This window comes from Eleutherodactylus coqui, chromosome 12 (assembly GCF_035609145.1).
Source record: "Eleutherodactylus coqui strain aEleCoq1 chromosome 12, aEleCoq1.hap1, whole genome shotgun sequence".
Classification (NCBI taxonomy): Eukaryota; Metazoa; Chordata; class Amphibia; order Anura; family Eleutherodactylidae; genus Eleutherodactylus; species Eleutherodactylus coqui.
In genome coordinates, this window is record NC_089848.1 from 32,412,593 (window position 1) to 32,433,447 (window position 20,855).

The 20,855-nt window shown below is 40.5% G+C and overlaps 1 protein-coding gene across 1 annotated transcript in view; it reads right to left on the bottom strand.

Annotated features, from left to right (window-relative positions):
• Window positions 1–20,855, bottom strand: part of POU6F2 (POU class 6 homeobox 2) — a 558,245-nt gene that overhangs the window by 18,130 nt on the left and 519,260 nt on the right. The window contains exon 7 of the mRNA XM_066584657.1: window positions 12,244–12,450. Coding sequence (XP_066440754.1) covers window positions 12,244–12,450 — 207 coding nt within the window. The remainder of the gene's footprint in view (window positions 1–12,243; window positions 12,451–20,855) is intronic.

The window sequence follows — 20,855 nt, forward strand, 5'->3', positions numbered from 1 at the left end:
TTGTGCCAAATTCTCTTTATAGTTTGCAGCTGCTACTTTAAGCAATGAAGCTAATCTCGGACCTATTTTCAAACCTTGTGCAATATAGTTTTTAGTAGATTCTGTATGATTAGCCTATATAGCGTTCAGCTCAAAAGTCCTGTTTAGCCCCTTGTCTGAAAAGTTTGCTCCTCGTAAGACGTCTTAACAACTGGTGCTGCTAAAAAAGAAATCCTCCCCCACAGCTCTTCTAATGGCCCGCTGTTTTACAATGGAGTAGATGGGCAAGTGGTAGAGAAGTCACCATTTTTTTCAAATATTCTTAAAGGGACACGGTTAGTAGCTTTGGGGCCACTAAACCATTCGCATGCCTTTTGTACAGCTGGGTATACGTTTCTGAAGATGCCCCTGTGACAATCGGCCATTTCAGCATCCGCTGGAAAAAGGAGCTATAACATAGTGAAGAGTGGAATCAAGTGCGTGTGCAGTTACGCAAAGCATGCTGGGGCTTGATTACTATTCAAACTATGTGGTGGAAATGGGCAGGGCTGTTTCACAATACTCAGAGTGCAGATTTTGACTGCTTCTTGGATGCGGAAATGCTGCAGAGTTTTCGACAGACATTTCTGCTGAGGACATTCTGCAGCATTTCTGCATCCAAAAAGCAGTCACAATCTGTACCCTGTCTATTTTGAAGCGGCTCGGTCCTTTTTAGAACAACGAGGGTAAAATCATACGTCGTGATAAGCCCCGCCCCCTGACGTGTTGGCACTTTGCAATAAGTAAGTGGGTTTTGGGTTGCAGTTTGGGCACTCAGTCTCTAAAAGGTTCGCCATCACTGCCTTAGACAGTATTAGTAAAGAAGGCCTACTGTTCTCAGTCTCATATGTGCAATGCGCATGAGCTTAATGTTGCAGGAGATGAATCTCATCTCTGGTAAGTTCTAAATTCTTTTCTTAGCTATAGTTAAAGCAGCTAATTGTCAGTATGGGCATCATTAGAAAGCTAAACCTCAGTGGCATGCTGATTGTTTAGTGGTCCCAAAGTCACCGACAGGTTCCCTTTAATTTACTATTATAGAAGTGAACACATTCTTAGACTACTGTTTCCCCAGAAAGTGCTGTTGGAGGCAAGTGGTGGTTTGAAAGTCACGGTAAGATCCACTGTCATAACTATCTCAGGGATCCAGATAGTTGCTAGTAGCCTCTATTGTTATGCTGGCTAATAAACAGAATGGAATGGTTGAACATAGCTATGTATGCCTGACATTTCATCTAAAGCTAATATTCCGATGGAGTCCATACTCTGGAGTCCATATCTCATGAAGCACCAATGCAATACAATATAGCAATATATTGCAATTCACAACATGGCCATTGGTTGACCACAAATACATAGACACATATGGGATAGACATCGCATGACAGAGTAGTGCAAAAAGTATTTTATTTTTTCTTGGTTACCTCACAACACACATCTTGGAGGAAGTCGGGGCGAAAGGAAAGGTAATGAAGAACACATCTATTTTCACAGTTATTGAACACATAAAAGCAAATATCAAATATGTGGAGGTAATTTTCCCCCTTTATAACTGACCTACCATTATTTTAAATCAAATCCATTAGCTCGATCTACAATTCTGAATGGCTAAAATGCTAAATAGATGACTAAAAATAAAAAAGCACAAAAATATAACTAAAATACATATCCTAGCAATTGCTCCATGAATCTTCACTTTTCTTTTTAGCCTAAATTCTCTTGTTTTGTTCTCCTAATCCTCTGACTGGCTGTAAAGCAATGGGCTGCAGCAGGAGCCTCTCCCCTCAGTCCTGTCCGCAATAGGGCACAAATAATGTGAAGCCCTGCATTTAGGCTAAGCCCCGCCTCTCAGCTCTTTAGCCAAAAATGAAAAAAAATCATCTGGAAATAAACCCTGTGCTTCTACACAACCGTGTGCCAGTCTTAAAGATTTGCTGCATTTGTCTCTAACAAACACTAGAAGAGTTCATCTTCTGTCAGCTTTCATCATTCATTTCTTTACTTCCAATGGGAACAAATGATATAACCATGGGAGTACTTTTTTTGTGTTCACATGACAGAAGGTAAGCATAGAACCCTTGTCCCCAAACCTGAGTTTTGGAATTGGATTTAGTTGTGAAGAAAGGGGATTAGGGATCAAAGTGATTAGTTAGACTCGTGTATGAAATGCAAAGTTTACTGTACTTAAGCCATGGTCATTGAGACCCATTATAGTGCTGTCCTAACAGGGAATAGAGCAATAATGGAAAGTGTTAGGCCTCCTTCCCACGAACGGATTTACGCCGCGTAAATTCGCGGCAAAAATCTGCTGCGTGGCCCCCTGCTATTAGGTTCTACTGCGGAATTACGCACCGCGATTTCTCCCGTCCTCACCCGCAGCATGCTCTATTTGCTGCGGGTGAGGACGGGCTGTACGCGCTGACGGCTTCCATTGCAGTCAATGGAAGCCGTCCGTTCATGCTATCTCCCGCTGCAACCAGCGGGAGATAGCGTGAAAAAACGCTTCCCCACCTACCGCCGCAGCGTCATATGACGTGGCCGCCGCGTCATATGACGCGGCCGGCGCGTCACGTGACACGGCCGGCCGCATCATGTGACGCGGTGGGCGTGTCACATGACGCGACAGCGGTGGGCGGGGAAGCGTTTTCACGCTATCTCCCGCAGGTAATTATAGGGGCTCTGGGGGGCGCCGTGACGGGCTTCACTGCGTAATATTACGCGGCGGAGCCCGTCACGCTCGTGGGAAGGAGGCCTTAGACTTCTTCCCTGTTAGATGTTATTCTAGTTTTGGAGAAAAAAAGCAGATAACATGGAATTTTATTAACCCCCTGCTCCATTGGATGTACTGTTACACTGTAGCAGCAAGGTAGTTAACACAGGCGGGTGTAACATTGCAATGATGAAGTGGGCTCAGACCAGCCTTAGCTACATGCAACTCATATGGTCACACAGGGGGTGTCATCCAGGCAGATATAGGCTGGGGTAATTTTCCCCCTAGGTCTGCTGAGACAGATGATCATCTCCCCCTGCACAACAGCATCTTATGGAACTACTTGAATCATCCTCCTCCTGGCTCTGTGTCCTCCACTCTGATGTACAGAGGTCCTGCTGTCAGTCTATAGGCGTACCTGCAATACAATCAGTTCTGCCAAAGTATGTTATGAGCTTGGTTCTGGTACAGTATTAATTTATTAAGCTGTTCTAGGGCGGTATGCTGATGTCTTGCATCTTTCTACACAAGCAAAATACAAGCCGAATACCTACCGGTGCAATATATACAATTTCTTTTTAACCTAAGACTGGCACTGGAGTAAGCTAAAGAGCTGTACCATACCTGCACCATCACTAACAGGTGCTAACAATTATATGCAGATAACAGCCGTTCTAATGGTGAGCTTTGGAGATAAGTGTAAACTAGGCCAGTTAGATATCGTAGTAAGTGCTGCCCATGGCATCCAAGTGGTGGTACAGTGGGGAGGTTTCTAGCCCTGCCATGTATGAAAGCTTATTATGCCCTGCCTTAATAGGCTGCCTGCCAGTTTTACACATAGTGTAAAAGACATAATGTGATGTAATACAGAAGAATTAGGAAGCGTTCAATAGCTGCTGAACATAGATGTTCTTCAGTACCTTTCCTTTTGGATCAATTTCCTCCAAGCGTGTTATAGCAGCATTTAGAGGATCGCATTATCAATTCTCCTACTGCGACATAATAGAAAGTGCTCACAAAAGAAAACTCTAAGTAAAAAAAAAACACCTTTTTTCGCCTAAAAACTATTTTTTATGGAAAAAAATGAATGTATAGATTTGGTATCATTAAATCTCCTAACGATCTGAACAAAAAATGATCCCATTAACGATCCTGCTTGGTGAACATTGTAAAAATAAACAAAAGACAAAATTGTTTTTTTTTTGCTCATCTCACCTCTCAAAAATGCAACAGAAAGTGATCAAAAAATTGTAACCTGCAAAAAAAAGCCAAGCCATCACCTAAAATCACAGAAGAAAAAAAAGACTGAAAACTATTTGTTATTGTGTGACTGCAATCACGTTTTTTGGTTGTGCGCCTGTGGAAAACCATATAAAACTATGTGAACTCGACATCATCTAATCATATCAACCTGCAAAATAAAGCTAACATATCATATATATACCGCATGGTAAATGCTGTAAATACAATGGCGTCATCGCTGCAACTTTTTCACTTCTCCACCACCAAAAAATTAACAAAAGCTATATAATCCATATATCAAAATGGGGATGTTAAAAAATGTCATGTTCTTTCTTCATACAGCTATGTTGGCAGAAAAACAAAAAAGTTATGGCTTTTGACATGTGGAAATGAAAATTTAAAAAAAATTGTTGACATTAAGTACCAAAGCAGACTCCAGGCTTAAAGGGGTTAATCAGGTTACTGATATTTCCAAATACGAAAACTCATTTTATAAGTTGGTACAGGCCATACATACAGTATTTAAGTGCCAGCTTAGACATGAACATGTTTGCTAGTCTAGTAAGTGTGAAAGTATAGAATTATATTTTAGGGCTCAGTCACATGGGCGCCGATTTGCCCGTGTTTCAGGATGGGAAAATGACCGCACTGCGTGTGGACGAATCTCTGCATGACCAGCTCCATTGCCAGCCATGTGTTCTTTTTGTCCACACTTGCAGTGTAGCCGTTTTCCTGTCCTGAAACACAGGTGGATCGTTACCCATGTGACTGAGCCCTTATGCAGTAGGGTCATGTGCAGAATATTTCTGTTGTGTGCAGAGCAAGAAATATGTGAGTGAAAGACGCATTGTAGTTACATTTGACTAACAGGGTCCCAGACTCTAAGCTTGCAGTTTTGTAATTATTAACCTTTGTAATCACACATGCTGGAGACTTTGAAATGTTTAACCTTATGGGGGATGGGATGTTGTGAGAGGCTTGTTAAACTATATTAATTTTTGCATTGCAACATTGAAACAACAGGGCTTGGGAACATCACTTGAGTGTTTCTCTTTGTTTTCTTCTCCGATGCATCGTATAATAAATAGGCATCCCTGATTGATAAGGCTACGGTACCCCTTAAGTATCACCTCAATTAAGTGATTACTTTAACATAAGAATACTTCCCAATCTTAGCTAGGACATGCAATAATGAGCTAGTAGTAATTTACAGGTGTGCTTTTCCTACAAGTCATACCTAGGATGTAAGATAACGTCTAACTTTCTGATCATAGGAATCCAACAGCCACCGTATGCCCCAACTGATCCATAGAACAGAAGTGCCATAGCACCAGTGAAGCCCAATATCCCCTTCAGATTCTCTCTTTGATTAGGTGCACATTAGCATATTTTAGGGCTGTGTGCTGTCCATGTAATTCCATTATGAAGCTATACACATGGACTTTTTTAACGTGAACCCATAGTCTGCATGAAAAACCCATGGCATGAGCTATTCTTCCCCATTTTATAGACGATAAATAGGACATGCCAGAGCATTTGATTTCGCTGTGTATATTGAACAACACGCGGACTGGAGTCCTTGTGTTGTCCGATGCGAGTTGTGTCCAAATCTCTCACTGGTTTTTGGATAGCGCCACTCCTGATGCTGCATTATACAGGTATTGCAGTGCCTTGTTCTGTGGCTTGGTGGGCATCTAACCTTTTAGCAAAATGCCGTGACTTATGTTAATACTTCGTTAATGCAAACCCTTGGAGCAGCAGAAGTTTCCAGCACCTTTAGTAGGAGCCTGATATTCGCTACTGCAGACGAACTCTCCATTCACAAAATATCATTCCGTTATAAAGGAATATTAGTAACATGAAAAGAATGGTTGCCATAACAACAGCTCTTTGTTTACACCTTCAAGGTACCATGCTCAGAAGCGGCATATCTAGGACCACCTGCTGAAAACGGTCAAGGAAGCATTTTCATGAAAAGCAATGTCTGCCATTTACAGAGTTCTTAAATACTTTGATAAACTAAAATATCAGCAGCGATTCTTTATTATCCACAAATAATGCCGAAACCCCATCCAAATCAATGGATTATTATTATCATCATCCACATCAATGGATTATTATTATCATCATCCAAATCAATGGATTATTATTATTATCCACATCAATGGATTATTATTATCATTATCCACATCAATGGATTATTATTATTATCATCCACATCAATGGATTATTATTATCATCCACATCAATGGATTATTATTATCATCATCCACATCAATGGATTATTATTATTATCATCCACATCAATGGATTATTATTATCATCCACATCAATGGATTATTATTATTATCATCCGCATCAATGGATTATTATTATCATCATCCACATCAATGGATTATTATTATTATCATCCACATCAATGGATTATTATTATTATCATCCGCATCAATGGATTATTATTATTATCATTCACATCAATGGATTATTATTATCATCATCCACATCAATGGATTATTATTATTATCCACATCAATGGATTATTATTATTATCATCCACATCAATGGATTATTATCATCATCCACATCAATGGATTATTATTATCATCATCCACATCAATGGATTATTATTATCATTATCCACATCAATGGATTATTATTATTATCCACATCAATGGATTATTATTATCATCCACATCAATGGATTATTATTATCATCATCCACATTAATGGATTATTATTATTATCATCCACATCAATGGATTATTATTATTATCATCCACATCAATGGATTATTATTATCATCCACATCAATGGATTATTATTATTATCCACATCAATGGATTATTATTATTATCATCCACATCAATGGATTATTATCATCATCCACATCAATGGATTATTATTATTATCATCCACATCAATGGATGATTATCATCCACATCAATGGATTATTATTATCATCCACATCAATGGATTATTATTATCCACATCAATGGATTATTATTATCATCCACATCAATGGATTATTATTATTATCATCCACATCAATGAATTATTATTATCATCCACATCAATGGATTATTATTATCATCCACATCAATGGATTATTATTATTATCCACATCAATGGATTATTATTATTATCCACATCAATGGATTATTATCATCATCCACATCAATGGATTATTATTATCATCATCCACATCAATGGATTATTATTATCATCATCCACATCAATGGATTATTATTATTATCATCCACATCAATGGATTATTATTATTATCATCCACATCAATGGATTATTATCATCATCCACATCAATGGATTATTATTATTATCCACATCAATGGATTATTATTATTATCCACATCAATGGATTAGTATTATCATCCACATCAATGGATTATTATTATTATCATCCACATCAATGGATTATTATTATTATTATCCACATCAATGGATTAGTATTATCATCCACATCAATGGATTATTATTATTATCCACATCAATGGATTATTATTATTATCCACATCAATGGATTATTATCATCATCCACATCAATGGATTATTATTATCATCATCCACATCAATGGATTATTATTATCATCATCCACATCAATGGATTATTATTATTATCATCCACATCAATGGATTATTATTATTATCATCCACATCAATGGATTATTATCATCATCCACATCAATGGATTATTATTATTATCCACATCAATGGATTATTATTATTATCATCCGCATCAATGGATTATTATTATCATCATCCACATCAATGGATTATTATTATTATCCACATCAATGGATTATTATTATTATCATCCACATCAATGGATTATTATCATCATCCACATCAATGGATTATTATTATTATCCACATCAATGGATTATTATTATCATCCACATCAATGGATTATTATTATTATCCACATCAATGGATTATTATTATCATCCACATCAATGGATTATTATTATCATAATAATACTAGTAATATTACTAGTAATACTTCCACATTCTCCCTTCAGGCTCCCGACTCGGCGTTCATGTGACAGCTGAGGGTCAGTTGACAACGGCGGTCACATGATCGCAGGCCGGAATCTCTTTGTATTACATAGCGCTAATTAAGCGCTATGTAATGTGTAAAGGAGAAGGCAGAAAGGGTTAAAAACCCTTTCTGCCTTCTCCTCGTGGGGTCCTCGGTGAGGACCAGTGCAGGAGTGCATCTGCACCCGATGTGTCTGACAATCGGGTGCAGATGCTCCCCTGCACTGCAATGTCAGGCCTGTCCCGACATCGGAGCTGTGGAGGAAAATGATGATGTCGGGGCAGGCCCGACATTGGATTGGAAAGGGTTAAGGGCTGTAAAAACTGAATGACGAATGAGAAGTGAACAAGTCCCGTTCATCGTTCATCATTGGCTCGCTATCAGACTGAGCAATGAGTGTTTACTTTTGTTTGTTTGAACATTGTTATGAATGATAATCATGTAAATGTACCCTGAGGGCTTCTTCAGATGGAGTGGATTTTCGCGTGAACTAGCCCAAAGTCTTTTTTTTTACAGTTTAAACTTTGCACTATTGCAAAAGTTAAAAAAATCCGTAAGGAAGGTCCTGCTCTATCTTTTATCGCACACATAAAAGCTAGACTCGAGAATCAGACTAGTGAAAACAAAACCATGGAAATCAATGGTTTTGTTGTGTCGCGCTTCGTGGCTGTGACTTTCACACCCACAAAATGTGGCAAAAAAGGTGATTTTTTTCCTTTATTGTCAGGAAAGTAATGCTTCTTTTGGGGCGTGCAGTTTTGCTATTCACCTCAGGCATGAAAACGGCGTGGGGCAACCCCGCATGTACCATGTGCTATTTGTAATACCAGAGTCTTTTCATGTGTCACAGGGACTTTCGGCATCCTTCAGATACCACAGCCTGTGCATGATGGCTGCCTCTGTCAATAAAAATGTAGGTCAGGAATGCTCTCATTTCACCTTAGGGAGAGAACCTAGAAGGTGAGTGCATGAGGAAACTCAGAAGGCCCTTCATGCTCCTCTGGGTAATATGCAAATAAGGAAGGCAGAACAATACCTTCGCAGGGCTATCAGTTCCCAGTCATTGTTACAAGGCTTGTTTAAAGAGTCTAACATTGACTTGTAGGAATGCGGCCTTCCAATAGGTGGTGCTGTAGAGGTATTGTTCCATCTCCCTTATTTAAAAATGTAGGGGTGCATACTGTTCCTCTGTGTGCTTCTAATCTCACCCAGAGCATCTGTGAGGAAAGATTTTTTTAGCATGCTCCATGACAGGACATGATGGCCTTCTCACATTTTAGGGACACATATGTAGTGCACTCTGCACCCATTTGAGCTTAATGACTTCTGGAAACCCAACCATAAAGACCTTGACAACAAGTGTACAATGTCCATCTTTTAGACTAGAACAACTACTACAAAAGTTTAATAATTAACTATTTATGTATGCCAATAAGCTAATAAGCAGCACGGTAATAAACCCTCTAGAGCTGGAGGCATCCCTGTTAGTGGCAGTAATGTGTGTAACGCTAGACGGCTAACACTCACATCCATGTTTCATAGGCTAGACGCTTAGTATTAGGAAAAGCTGATTTTATTAAGAGAGTTGCAGAGCCGTAGAGTGTGACTTCTCCTGGACTTTGATGTATGAGGCGCGGGTGTTTTCAGCAGTACTCAGCATGAACAAAATTAATTTCTTTTATTATAAAATGCCGAGCCAATAATCTGTAAACAGCTATCTCCATGACTGCCTAGGGGCTAACGAGATTTTCACATATGAACTCGCTCCCTAGACACAATTGGTTGATACTCCAATAGAAGTCACACATATTATCACCTACTTAATCAGGGTTGGAGATTTTTTTTCCCCAAGTGGAAATCATAGACCAAACCTGTATGATAACTGGAATGTACACTTAGAACATGGAAATGCGCTGATTTTAATTTTTGTATAAACTTAATATTTTGATGTCAGAACCCAATAATTATACAGATTTAAGAGGTCGTAAACGGGTTCTCCTTATCTTTTCCCGTGAAAGAGTTTGGTCATAGATCACTTTGTAGGAAGTTTCTTCCCCTTTGTCACCTACAGAGAGTGACACTTTATGCTACATCTTTCTTTATAAGGAGGCTCTTCAGCAGACACAGTGTGTATTATTACGTTCTGTATGTTTGCTGTTGTAGGTCAGAAACACTATATTTTCTGCTTAGGGAGAGCAGTGAGTGAGGAGACTTAAAAGGCCAAGCATGCTCCTCTGGGTAATATGCAAATAAAGGAGCTGGAACAATACCTCCACAGCACCACCTATTGGAAAGCAGCATTCCTTCAAATCAATGTTAGACTCTTTATACAAGCCTTGTAACAATGACTAGGTATGAAAACCAAGCCTGATTCCATGCACAGACAGCTGTTTCTGGGTGCAATTGGTTTCTGTCTTTGCAAGTGAGAACCCGGTGTTGCTGTTGTAAAAACAATCAAATAATATACACATCAGATAATACAGACCTTCATTAATGGTGGACAAAATAGTTCCCTCTTACTCTATACAAAGGCAACTGACGTGTGTATTATAAGGAATAATGTACCACTACTGTCAGAAGCCGGATGAGGTGCCATACACTGTGATTAAAAATGTGATGTGCAAATTTATGTCCAAATATGTTGCTGTAGAAGGATCTGCACAGAGGTCATGTGACCATATCCATACAGGTCCTTCAGCCAGTGAGCAGTATGGCCAACCTGAATTTTCTTTTTTTTCTAGACAACTTATCCAAAAACCACAGACAGCTAACATTCTTAATGGACACAGTCGAAAATAAATTAAAATGATTCTAAGTTATATATATTCATAGGTCAGAAACTGATCTGAACTCACCACCACAATTTACTGTGTGCTGTAAAATGATGATAATTGTAGTCATAATAATCTGCTCAAGGGCCATCAGCCTAAAATAAATCCCATGGACACTGGAGAAAACTAACCATGAGAAAACCTTTTATGAGCCGTGTCTTGGTTCTGTATTTTAACAGATCTAAGTCTCTAATTATTTGAGGGTCTATTCATCTGAATTGGGGTTATGTAAGGAATCTTTCTTTTGTAGGTCTATTTTGTGGTCTGAACTGGGGTCTGTGTCCATGTTTTTTAGGTTTTCCAGTCTGGGTGTGTATTTGTTTAGGGAATCTAGTTATTTTTGAGTATGTATTTGGGTCTGTCTTCTGTGGTCTGGTCTGGGGATGTATTTATTCTAAGATCGGTATCTATAATTATTTTTAGGATCTGCAATTTGTCTTTATTATGGGTCCATTGTTATTCAGTCTATAGTGGGAAAGGAAAAAGACTTGTTATTTGTATGGCACCAACTTATTCCGCAGCACTTTCAGGTAATTTGTTTATTACTCAAGTACTCATTTTACAGAGGGAGGCTGAGTCAACCTTGAGCCGACTACCTGAACCATTGAACCCCCAACATTCAGGTCATGAGTGAGAGCTTAGGACCGCATTCTGCTACTTTAACACTCTGTGCCACAAAATGCCCATAAAGCCTCATATATATTCTGGAATCTAGTCTGAGGTATGCATTTATTCTGATGTCGGAATTTATTTTGGGGTCTCTTTCATGGTCTGTATTTTGGGTTACACTCTGGAGTGCTTGTCTTGGGGTGTGTTTATTCTAGGTTTGGTCTGGAGTCTTTATTCATTTCAGGGTGTGCCGCAGGATATATGCACTACTCGTGACTGGAACACAGTAGGTTGGAGTTGTTAGGGGGCATGACCTATGTCACATCACTTCTCAGAATTTTGGAACCTGGTGTGGCCAATCAACCATGGCTATAGCAGGATTCTTGCACTTTCAGATCCTGCTCTCAAGCCTAGTTGAAGACCAATGGTTGTGGCACAGATAATGCTGGAAACTAAGGAGGTGTGTAAACAATTGGCCATCAAATGCTTGACTCAGAAATGACCATCGGCGATCTTTCCATTCTTTTTTTCCTTTATCAATGACCCAATCACAAATATTTTTTATTGAGGGGCGAAATTTTCCTTGTCTGCCTTGGGAACCACAATGCCTCGTCCCGGTCCTGACTACAATAAATTATGAAGAATTATAGAAGCCAGCAGTTGGAGTTCTGTGACCTGCATTTGTATTGTGGTCTTTTTCTTTTAATGCTCATAATTCAATAGAAATTTTTTTTTTTAAATATACATGTTATACACAGTAGAATAGATATATATTACCTGTTGGCCAGGTTTAAGTGGAGAAAGCGTAATACCCTGGGTATTAATCACTGGTAAAATTTGGTTCCCTATTACAGTGGCAATGATCTGTCCCTGGGCATTGGTCAGCAGCTGTGGTGTGATGGGTTGAACTTGAAGTCCCTGAGCTCCACCTCCCGCTTGATTTGATGACACTGGGCTTGGCATGAGTGGAATTGTTCCAATAATCTGTAGAGGATGATAGAAGTATATTTATTATTGACATCAAGTGATAAAAAGTTCTTCCACATAACATATTATGGCCTACGCCATCACGCAGTATTAGACATGTGACTGGCAAGAAACTCGAAGTAATTAAAATTAGTCTTTCATAAACCTTAAAAAAACTGAATTTTCCCCAGGATGCTGAGAATGCAGAGCGCTGCGGAAAGCTATGAGAAATGTTTACGTGTCATATTACTGTTCCAAATTGTTGTAATAATGAGTACAATAGCAAAATCTGTTTCAGGTCAACAAAGACGCACACGATGGTTTTCATTTAGCTGAATATGCTTTTCCAAAGTTTCTGTGTATTTACTTTAATGAAACAATAAAAGGTAATAATTAGAGATGAGCGAGTATACTCGCTAAGGCACATTACTCGAGCGAGTCGTGCCTTAGCCGAGTATCCTCCCGCTCATCTGTAAAGATTCAGAGGCCAGCGAGGGGTGGGGAGTGGCGGGGGACAGCGGGGAGGAACGGAGGGGAGATCTCTCTCTCCCTCCCGCTCCCCCCTGCTCCCCGACGCAACTCACCTGTCACCGGCGCCGGCCCCCCGAATCTTTAGAGACGAGCGGGGAGATACTCGGCTAAGGCACTACTCACTCGAGTAATGTGCCTTAGCGAGTATACTCGCTCATCTCTAGTAATAATACCCTGTTAGGACAAACTCAGTGGTTGAGAGGCCCTTCATACTGTACAGGATGGACATGACTGAGCATAACTATGTGGCCAGAATCACCAGGTGGCTCTTTGCTAAAATAGCACCAATTATACAAGTTATGTCATCAAATGTATTTTAAGTTAAAAAGTTAAGAAATAAAAAAACAATATGGAGAAGGAAAGACATTTCCAATAGAGATGAGTGAGTATACTCGCTAAGGCACATTACTCGAGCGAGTAGTGCCTTAGCCGAGTATCTCCCCGCTCGTCTCTAAGGATTCGGGGGCCGGCGGGGGGCGGGGAGAGCGGGAAGGAACAGAGGGGAGATCTCTCTCTCTCCCCCCTGCTCCCCGCCGCAACTCACCTGTCACCTGCGCCGGTGGCCGAATCTTTAGAGCTGAGCGGGGAGATACTCGGCTAAGGCACTACTCGCTCGAGTAATGTGCCTTAGCGAGTATACTCGCTCATCTCTAATTTCCTACGCTTCTGTATAATGAGCCCTTATTATGGTTTGATTGTATCTTAAAACAATGGAAAAAGGTTGTATTGTTCTGGGTAGGTTAAATCACATAGGACCAAAACTAGTTGTTTCTATGTTAATTAGCTAAGTTGGTAAAGTGTGAGCCTATAAAAACCACAGCATTCAGAACATTGCACCCTCGTATATCGAAATTACTGCATGGAAATGCCTATAGGACAACCCATATTAGATCAGTCGGCCTCAGCTTGCTGTTCTATATTTGCTTAATAGCAAGAGGAGATTTGTATTTTGTATAGATTTTATATACTGGGCAAAAAAAAAACCAATCTGAGTGACTAAACAAAAAAAGGAAAGATTTCATGGCAATTAACTAAGTACTCAATCACACTCAAGAAGGACACATAAGTTACTCGTAAAGCCACTAGATTGCCCTAATCTTACAATATGCATGATTGCACCATTAGATCTTCTCTAGAGAACACTTTTGACCTCAGCTCCATTCTATTCCTCTTTGTGACCTCCCTGCCATTGTGTTCCTGGCAAGTGACCCAGCCAGTTTTCCTTGCACCCACCCTCCAGCTACTCTACCTACTTGACTAGAACACCTTTTGATCTTTTGTGAACTGGAGCTGATATATTTCACCATTTCCGGGAGGTGAAATATAAATTACTGTTCTAATTTTACTGTGACTTTAAAGTTACACATCCGTATGCCTGGGAGTGTACTTTCCATACTTTCTTGGCTCCCCATTTCTTTTCTGTCACCCCTGGAAGTCAGCACTTGGTCTATGATCATGACTCTTTTCTAGTGGACACTGTGGAAGTAAAGAAAAGAGTCACGCTCATAAACTGAGCATCAACCTTCTCAAGGGACAGCATGGGAATCGGGAGCTGTGTAAGTGTAAGAAATACACACCTAGACGCTACCTTCCCTGCCCTATAAGCACTATAACTTTGTTTATGGTGCTTATAAGACCTGACAGGTTCCATTTATGTGTATCACATATTACTTTTCTGGTAACCTTGGCATGGAGTGCTTATTTTTCCATCATAGTTCATTTCCTCTAAAATGTTTGTTTAGTCTTGTGGTTAGTGCTACCAGAGCCTACATACCTTGTATATCTTTCCTGTGGAAGGTCTGGGGAGCACCCACCTATGGCTGAACAATAGGATTTCACCGTTCCTCCAACTGGATATTCCAACACTTGTGCCTCCACCTGGTTCCATTTGTTCTTCTATCAGTACTCAGGGGAATATAAGGATGTTTTGAGGTCCTTGAGGTCAAGCCCAATTATGATTTCTGAAGGGGTCATTGACTATGTGCTGCTTTTAGATGCTCCTCACTCAATTATTTTGTTGTTGTAACCCTACTTATTTTCCTATGTTCATCCTCTGCTCTCCTCTTTGGCCTGTTTTACTTTTGTTTACATTGTTTCCTCTGTTAAGACAGTCTCTTCAAACCCCATTTTTTCATCCCTCTCATTTTTGATTCTTTCTCATCATTATTAATGGAGTCCCTTCCCCTAATATGATTGCTTCTTCCATTTCCTTTGATATCTACAAATGTTCTCTTGGTGGAAGTAGGCCATGTGGTATCCAACACTAGCTACTAGTTGCAGTTTCTACAGAGTAACCACTTACTTCTTTATGCATTGCCTATTTTGCATTGCACGTACTGCTTTATTTAGCATAATATTAACCCCTTAAGGACCAGGCTATTTTGTACCTTAAGGACCAGACACTTTTTAGGGATCTTACCCATGTGGCGGTTTTACTGCTCTATTTTTTTTCCTTTAGCTACCAAAATAATTTTTGCTGCGTTTTTTTTCCGTGACATATAGGACTATTTTTTATATCTTTTTGACTGACTTTTTTTCCCCGTTTTTAGTTTTATTGTGGGTAAAAAGCTAAAAAAAAATCATTTTTTTTAAAATTTATAATTTTTTTTTAAATTATTTTTATATTTACACTAAAATAAAGTATGGGAATGGGTTCCTCTATTTGTTTCGGACATTTTGATATATAGTATGTATGGTTTTGGTTTACAGGGCGCATACAGCGACGGTTTTTTGTTGGCATCTGCTTTGTGTTATTCTCTTTCTAATGTATGTATTGTTGCTTTATTCTGTAATAGTATTTTATTGATGTATGTAATTATGTTTTTTACTATCTGTGTCCCCCATGACGTCATATAATACCTCTGGGGGACATTCACATTTTTTTTTCTTTATTTGACACATTTCCACTGTAGCTGGGGCGTCCATAGTAGCCGCATCCACAGGAGCCCTAGTTACAGGGGAAAGCAACCCCTGTGGTGACATTAGTCACCTGCTGAGCTGCCAGGGTCTAGTTTGACCATCCAGCTCTGCAGTAGCAGAGAATCCCAGGAGGTCACATGACCCCCCCCCCCCCCCCCCCCCCGAGGCTCCTGTAGTGAAAGTACATGTTACTTTCACTTTCCCCACACAGTTATCAATGAGCACTGTACATCGGGGAAGCAGAAGGCAGGAAGGGTTAAAACCCCCTCCTGCCTTCTGCATCGGGTTATCAGCTGTCACTAACAGCTGATAACCTGTTCCTGACTCTGACTGATTGCAGAGCAGGAGACTTAAAGCACCGCCGTAAATTTACTGTGGCTGGTCCTACACGGGTTAAAGGAAATCTATCACCTAAAGCCAGCCAACATTTTTATTTTAGAACTCACTATCACTTCCCCAAATGCATTTTTTCATAATTGAAACCTATTAAAATTTTTAAAAAGCTGCATACTGCCCTGTAACTTTGACTTGACGATATTTCTGAGAAAGTTGGCAAACCAAACTTTCCATCCTCCAACACGTTTGTCCTGGAAGCCCCTCTGACGAACTCACAAGGTGGATGCACCTTAGACTACTTGCAGACTGTGCTTTGGTGGTTAGACAATGCATGCTTGAAGAGTGCTGGTCAATAAGAGCAGCGTGTAATGTCTTAAGGCCCATTTAGACACAACGATTATCGCTCAAGATTCGTTCAAAATCCATCTTTTGAGCGATAATCATTGTGTCTAAATGTGCCCATCTTTCACTTTTCTGCCAAACAATGAATTTCAGTTCTACATGAAAACCATCATTTGGCAGAACAGCTGATAAGCAGGATCGCATGCTGTGTTCTGCTGGGGAGAGCTGATTACAGCTGATTGCCCCACCAGGAGAACAGCTGATAAGCAGGACGGCATGCTGTGTTTTCTGTCCGTGGTGCTGAATTCTCCACAGGACGCTAGAGATTACATTGTTTTCTCCAAGCAGCCCCTGGTTGAACAATGGAGCTCGGATCTTCTGCTGAGTTCTGCAACAGCTCCCAGAAGCTCATTTGTATGAAAATGAAGCTGATAAAGTACTAATAGCAATTATTGCCTATTAGTACTTTATGCAAAACAATTTCTGATCTTTTAATCTTTTAAAAGAATCTGTGTGTGTAAATGGGCCTTTAGGCTGATGATGTAGGCGCCCATGGGGAAGGTGGTTCTGCTGCAGTATGCACCAGGTGATAAATATTGCTTTAAGGGTTATATATATATATATTCAGCAGTCTGAAGCTGAAACTTTACATGGCTAATGTTTGCAGTTGGCAGTTTGCATATCGAACACCCAAAGGAAATTATTTCAGCAGTGAGAACAAGAGGTTCCGGGCTGCTGAGTGGGGAATATACTTCAGTATTTAATAGTACAGTATATACACCATTATAACAATTTTTAACTGCTCCAGTGCATCTTAAGTAGAAGCTAAAGTAAGTTTATAAACAGTCTTGATTAAAATACCCCCAATTTTATATCTACAAGTCAAATACAAATCTATACGGCTACAAACTGCAAACAGACGGCACAGTTTGATCCTGCATCCTTACACTTCATCCTATATGTTCCCTGTTTCTTTCAGTAAGGGCTCTTTTCTATGAGCGTATATCGGCCCGACGTTTTCACGGCCGGCTGGTGTATCATGTGATGTGATGCAATGGATTTCAATGCATCATATCACATGGCTGTATTCCTGAGACGTAAAAGCACCCAGCCAGCCAATAAATATAGCTTTGGGCGTTTTCACATCGGGCCCAAAAGATAGTCCTGGAACTATGTGGAGCTAAGTCCACCCCGCCACCTCCCATTGCAGATAGCGAGGGGCGGAGAGGGGGCGGGAGCTCAGTGCACTGCTCCCGGCTCTTCCAGCCTCCTCCCCCTGCACAGAGGGACACCGTATATCGTCTGGGCGTGAATACCCAGCTGATATACAGTCATCTGAATAAGCCCTCAGACTGTAAGCCCAGCTACCGACAACCTACCCAGTAACACGTAACCCACAAGGTGTATATACTGCTCTATGTAATTTATAATAAAGCTTCTTCTGAGCGTCTTTGCTGAGCGCGGCCGCCGGACAATTTTCTATTTGTTTCATGATAAAATAGTTATCATTCTCCGGGATACAGATACTATTTTCAATTTCCTGTTTTCAGTCTTAAAATGTTCCACAGCTTGACGGCCCCCGATCTGTCATCACATCCTAAACACAAGCATTATGCTGATTGAGTAAAGATGGCATGGTCAGTTCTATAAGATTGGTCGCACGGATTCCTACTTATGGCGACGTATGTAGATGAGATGATAGATTCCTGACCTGGATGCTGTCCGGCTTCCTAACTTAATTTTAAAATCTCTAATACAAAAAGAAGAATCATGAATTAGCCCTCTCTTAGGGCTCTTTCACATGAGGGTAGGCGTTTTTACGTTTTCTCGTCGGCGCCGTAAAATCACGTGAAAGGACTTTTTCTGCTAGGATAATCAGCGTTTTCTGACCAATTCACACGACTGTGAGTGTGGTTTCTAGCGAAAAAATATGTCACACCCTGGAAAACCTCGGCTTAAATCCTCTGAATTGACTTCTAACACCTACATAGAGACGTCAGTAAGCTTTTCGACGCCTTGGCCGCTGCAAAAATTCCTCCCCCTCCCCTTTTTCCCCTTGCTCTCATAGGAGTCTATGGGGCCCGCCGGCGTATATTGGCCAAAAGATAGTTCCAGCACAATCTTTTTGCGCAATGTATATGCGTCAACATGTATTTTGGACGCGCATGTTCCATCTTTTACGGTTCCACGTTTTTACGCACCGAATATTCGCCAGTGTGAACGAATGCATTAGAAAACAATTCTTTACATCGGTAGCGTATATACAGCCGGGCGTGAAAACGCGTCGTATGTGCGCCCGTGTGCAGGAGCCCTTAGGAGAATCATTTCTAAGTCCAACTAGGGCCATTTGTGGCCCAGTGCAAATGAGCCATATGGCTTTCTAAGGCCTCTTTCACACAAGCGTTGCGTTCTCACACAAAACACATTGTGTGATGAAAACCACTGCCCGCAGCATTGCCGCGATCTAATTCCTTTCAGAATTAGGGTTTTCTCGTCCATTCACACGAGCGAATCGCAGTGCTTGTCGGCACAATGGCTTCTATTTAGCTTTAAACCCCTCCCCCTCACTTTTTCCAGCTCCAATAGCAATCTATGGGAACCCCCTGCGGATCTCTTGGGGTGTAAGCTTGCTGTTGGGATCTAGAGCGAAGGATCCTTTTCTCTGTGCCGGTCTTTACTAGGGGGTTGCAATCATTTTGAAATCTCATCGATAGTGTAACATTTGCGCTGCAAATTCTCACAAAACATGAAATGGTTAATATTTAGAGATGAGCGAACCTACTCGGCCATGCCCCTTTTTCGCCCGAGTACCACGATTTTCGAGTACTTCTGTACTTGGGTGTAAAGATTCGGGGGGCGCCGTGGGTGAGTGGGGGGTTGCAGCGGGGAGTGGGGGGGAGAGGGAGAGAGAGAGGGCTCCCCCCTGTTCCCCGCTACTACCCCCCGCTCTGCCACGCCTCCCCCCGCCCCCCGGCGCCCCCCGAATCTTTTCACCCGATGCTCGATCGCGTAATTACTCGAAACGAGTATACTCGCTCATCTCTATTAATATTCTTTAGAGACCCCTCCTCTTCAGACGGCGTGATACTTCTTCTAGTTCTGATTTATTTGGGTAATTATTATTTTTGCAGAATACCATTGCAGACTGTGTATAAGGCCGATTTCAGATGCGGATATATAAACGCGTCCGTTATATAAACGCTTCTTACATCCGTGGGGCATCCATTTGTCATCCGTATTCGCCTCCGAATTTTTATTAGGAAATCTGTATTTATCCCAATTAAAAAGAATAGAAATACGCAAAAAAACAGATCAAGCTGTGTTTTCGAAAAATAACCATGAAAATACGGCCATGTGATTAGCCCTATAAGTTTATATTAACCCTTCGCATTATAGACTGGAAATTAAAAATTAACCTTTATTAAAGTCCTTTCTTAAAAAACATCAATGTGGGCCAAAAAACAAACAAAAGACATATAGTGACAAGGACACATGTATGAATGGGGATCATTGGTCCTGTCGGTACCACTGGTGATGTATTATATGACTATGAAACATAAATAGTCATTGATCCCTATCAGTGGGGTCTAAGATGTGACAGTGATGCCTTAATTTAGATCGAGTCTGATTTATGCATCGATGTTGATTCACTGGTGGAAAGTTATTAACACACCGTATCTGGATGGCAGCTTATACGGAACTGGATCTGAGACGGTATCTCGTAACCCAGAATAGAGGATGTCAAAAGGACTTTAATAAAGGTTAATTTTTCATTTCCAGTCTATACTGCAAAGGGCTTTTACAAGAATTCTAATATAGATGTACTGCTGCCTCTGCGAATCTCTATAAGTTTATATTAGCTCGGTATCACGGTCCCCTCAACACGGACCTACACTGAAGGGGGCCCAGAAATAGATGAACTTGTCAACAATTTGGTGCCAACCCTTGTTCTGCCAGCGGTATAATAAGTAACAAGGGCTCCCGACGTTCTTGTAATGCCCTAGTACTGGTTATTCAGGTTATTCATACTAGGGCATTACAAGAACGTCTTCCAGGGAATCTGCTCAGTGGAAGCAGACATTAACCTTACATTACTGGCTTTTAATGCTTTCTCATATATATATAGTCCTTTGTTGGCCACATTAGTCTAATTGTAACCCTCCAATGGTTCTGAATAGGCTGCTTTATGCTCTTAGCTAATTAAAGCTCCATTGAAAAGCGAACTTTGAGTTTCATTAACCCCTGTGTATCATAGCAGATCTTCAGAAATCCATATAAACAGCCCATAGCAGTTT